A 4,464-nucleotide genomic window follows, 5' to 3' on the forward strand; every position below is an offset into this window, starting at 1 on the left:
TGCCACAACAGTCATAAGTGTGAAAAACGGTCCTTCGGTCGCTTTTTTCAGTGCCATTGCGGCTTAGAAGGGTCACAAAATGAAGGGCTGTAAATTGAAGATTACCTGTATTGGGTTGGAAATAATGCGAAGAATGAAGACAATTAGTATTTGGAAAGATAACACAGTTCTGGAAGCTCACTACCTTGGCTTGAGGTAGCCACTGATGAAAAAATGGTTGTGTTTCTTGACGTTTGTGTCTCCTCTGGCGGTCAGGTTGACAGCTGCTGAAGCATTAAACCCCAGGAGGACAGGCAACCCTGAGATGGTTGGAAACTGCACTTCTTCTGTTGCCAGACTCAATCTTTTATTCCACTGGACTTCTTGGCCCTGTTGGGAAGTTAGTAAACATGACGATAAGTCAACTGGCTTGTGGGAAGGGCTGGTGAATTGGCATAAAGCAATAAAATACCAATTTTTAACATGACTTGGAGTTATTTTCTCTACTACAGTCAGGTATGGATGCTGGAAGTGGGGAAACAGAGTGAGATGAACCTTCTCAAGAAGTTTGATGGTTGTTCCTACTGAAATTTCCTAACCGTGTCAAGAGGAGTTCACCGATTGGAAATGATTTCACTAATCCCATTTCCCTTACCTTCAAAACCTTCATGGTTAGCTCTGCCAGGTTCAAAGAGTAATGTTTTGCTTGGCCTCTGAGATCGCCGCAGTCAAGAATCATCAGCTCATTTCCAAAGATTTTGAGACTAACTCTGCATTTCGGCTTCTTCTTTTTCCCCATTTTTTGGGTGAACTGAAACATAAGCAAGAAGAAAGAGAGAGAGAGAAGTGACCATATCCAACACAGTTGCAAAAAAATATATATGAAAAAATCCAACACTTTGAAGCCATCAGAGGTTTCAGATTAAGCCTACAGTATATCAAAAGTTAGCCAGAAGCAGCTATTAGATAGCTGATAACTGGCTGCTATCAAGGATCAATGGAGACATGATAGCAGTCTTCCAATACTTGAAGAGTTGTCACAGGAAAGAGGGTGTTGATTTATTTTCCATAGCACCTGAGGGCAGGACAAGAAGCATTGGGTGGAAGTTCATGAGAAGGAGACCTAACCTGGAAATAAGGAGGAATTTCCTGGCAATGAGAACAATTAATCAATCAAACAGGTTGCCTCCCAGAGTTATGGGTGCTCCATCAGTGGAGGTTCTCAAGAAAAATGGAGCCACTGTTTATTCAGGATGGTATAAGGACTCCTGTCCTGGGCAGGAGATTGGGCTAGAAGACCTCTAAGATCCCTTGCAGCCCTATGATTGGTTGAAACTCTCCAGGAATGTGAACAGAGCACTTTCTTCATTCTACTACATCAAATCTATTCATGGAAGATGTCAGGAATTGGACCAAAGAGCTTCTGCATGAAATTGTGTGCTTTCTGCAAAGATTACCCGGAAGATCCTTTTTAATAAATTAGGTTTGGTACGACCCAGTCTGGTTCCTACCTGTCAATTTCCGATACCAGTTCTATCGACATCTAGAGAAAAGTAACAAAAGGTTGAAGTCTCGATATCTTCATCTTATATCGGTAGGATGGATAATCATCAGGACAGACTGCAAAAGAACTAAAAAAGAACGAGAGAAACCATGTGAAATAACCTAATCTAAGTGCTACTCAAACATGGGAACCCTCCCAAGACAATCCTTGTTCGGATATAAGTGATCCTAAATGGAACAAGCGAATATCCACGGATGACACGTTAACGTACCTTTTTCACAAAGTCATTAATCTTATGGTATTGTCCACTTGGACAATCGCTTTCCATTCTCAGTGCAGTTTTATTTCCTTTAGGTAGGTGACTCTTCAAATTGAATTGCTTGGATGACGGTTTATTTTGAGGAATCTTGTTCACCATCTCCATAGGAGATTCCGGCTTAACACGTCTTCCTTTGGTGTCTTGAAAGTCAAAAAATGTCCGGACAACATCTTCCATATTGTCCAATCTGACTCTAACCTAAAAATAATGGTTGTGTAATATTTAGAAGGCTACAGGATCAGACATTTTGCTAAAGGACAATGTTGGTTTTTAATCTTAAAACCCTAAATGCTTGGTAGACCAGTTACCTATTTGCTTCCTTCCGTATTTTGCCATTGGGATACTTTTCTGGCTGACCCCATCAAATGAGAAGGACCATCAATGAAAAAAGGGTTTATTCAATACTAATGTGACATATGTTAAAAGCTTTTCTTTCAACACTAGAGAAGGATCTTTTTAATCTTCCCAGGCATTTTAGAGAAACCTTTAGAACGATTGAAAAACAATTTCAATATTTTATAGTTATACTGATTTTTATACCTCATGTTTGTTATTATCATCATCAGTACACAAATTACTATAATTGGTACTCATTTGTCTTTTGGTGCTATTATTATCACTTCATATTGGCTGGTATTATATTTTGTATGAAAGTGTTGACCGATAATCGCTCAGGAGACAGCTGCATAAATAAACTCTTGCCATTATTGGCAACACGAACTCTCTCCTTGCCTGATCACGGAAGAGCTGTTAAAAATAAATTCTGAAAAGTTCTGCCTTGTTTATTTCTCTTCAGAGATAAATCAGTGCTAGCGGGAAGAGGTTTAGTTGCTGAAATTCTTGTGAACTCCATCAATTCATCTTGTTAGGAAGAGTCTTAAGAGTCTAGCCTAGGAAAAAAAGATCACTCTTCACCTGAATTCAGAGCCACGGACTTTATTTATTTATGAAAAATTATATGGCTGCCCACTTACTTTCAGTGCCTCTGGGCGGCTTACAATATATTTTCAACACATCCATAACTAACTTTTCAGATTTTGGAAATCAACCACAACAAAACACAAAATAGACCCAAACTGAAATGGTGAATTCTAATTCTGCATTTGATGGAACCTGGTTGATTAAATCCTGCTTCAACATTGAAAATAAGGCAGACTTTTCTACTGAAGACTTTTGTACGATTATGGAGGCAAAGCTTTTGATGTCTGTTGGGTAGGAGCCAACTGACAGCTGTTGGTTCCTGCCTATCTAGAAGGACATCAGCCTGGAGATGCTGGTCGTGGCTGGATCAATGACCTAAGAATACAAACCTGGATTCCTGCATGTGTTAAATTTACCCGCAGCATTCTACGTAGGAATTGGTTCTTAGTGTATTTCAGGTTACTTGCCTCTAAAAGATTGATAGCCTGTCCCAGCAGATGGATTGTGAAATTAGTCAGGATCAAATGTGGGATAAAAGAAGTAGGTGAGAAGATGACCTGGGCCTCAGCATTTCCACTGGCCAATGCTGGAATGGAAAGAGTTCCCGAAATACATCAGTAAGAAGAAAAACTTGTCTTATTGAAGTGTCCAACTTTGTATACAACACACACACACACCTGCCCTTTGTTTTCCTGATCAGTGCAGGATCAGGACCTCATGGCACAAGACAGAACACAGTTAATGTTGCTAGTTTCTGGGCAAGATTTCTTTAACTTGTACATATTTTAATCTTTATTTTATATATTAAATTTGATGTTGTCTATTTTAATTAATTAAATTTAATTTTAATTTAATTCGTGATGCTTCTGACACAAATAAACAAACAGTGCATCTTGATTATACAGATTCACATTTCAGATATGTGATTGAGTTATTACGTGCCTTTTTTTTTTCTACACAGGTAGAAGACGACCTGTATTTTAAAAGGTTCTAAACATTAAGAAATAACATACAGATTTTATGGATATGATGACCACCTTTATTTATAAACTGAAAAAAGCTCTACAGATAATTTCAGATGTCTGAAGAAATGTGGTTCAAGCAGCCAATTACTGATCATCCTTTGTTGCCCAAGATTTAAGACCTAATGCGTTAAAACCCAAAGACTTAATCTGATATTTGTTCATTGATTGATTGATTGATTGATTGATTGATTGATTCATTCATTCATTCATTCATTCTTCCTAAAGCATGGTGCTTAATGCATTTATCTACCTGAGTGGAAGGTAACATCTGTGTAGGAAGAAAATTTCCATGTTTCCCAATCAAATTCCTTGAGAATGATTTCTTCTGGCAGAAAGTTCCTAAGATGCTGTTTCAGTGGGTCTTCTGTTCTTAAGATCTCAGAAAGATGACTCCAGACAAAAGAGCCCACTTAAAAAATATATACAGACACCAAAAATAACCCAGGTCAACTATTGGAAAACAGAGCTAAATTCCTCTTAACTTGAAAACCTCAGAGATGCTGGATTATTACAAAAATCTAAAATGTTATGACCAACATTTGGGGCAGTCACTAATCTTCATCAACCATAGTGTGTGGCTTTCTGTACTAAGTAAAGCCAGACAATTGCAGACTATTCAATCAACTGTTTAATCAAGCTGAAGTTTAACAAAAGTAGGTGAACAGGCCTACAATCTATCCGAAGACATTTTGTACCTTGTAGTCCCAAGCGTATCT

The 4,464-nt window shown here is 38.2% G+C and overlaps 1 protein-coding gene across 1 annotated transcript in view; it reads right to left on the bottom strand.

The window, feature by feature from the left end:
- Window positions 1–634: 634 nt before the first annotated feature.
- The window catches only part of LOC107289980 (multidrug resistance-associated protein 1-like), a gene marked incomplete at its 3' end in the record, with an annotated part of 51,432 nt that continues 47,602 nt past the window's right edge, over window positions 635–4,464 (bottom strand). The window contains 2 exon segments of the mRNA XM_029284656.1: window positions 635–790; window positions 3,140–3,309. Coding sequence (XP_029140489.1) covers window positions 635–790; window positions 3,140–3,309 — 326 coding nt within the window.

This window comes from Protobothrops mucrosquamatus, unplaced genomic scaffold (genome assembly GCF_001527695.2).
Source record: "Protobothrops mucrosquamatus isolate PMUCROS unplaced genomic scaffold, P.Mucros_1.0 scaffold795, whole genome shotgun sequence".
Taxonomy (NCBI): Eukaryota; Metazoa; Chordata; class Lepidosauria; order Squamata; family Viperidae; genus Protobothrops; species Protobothrops mucrosquamatus.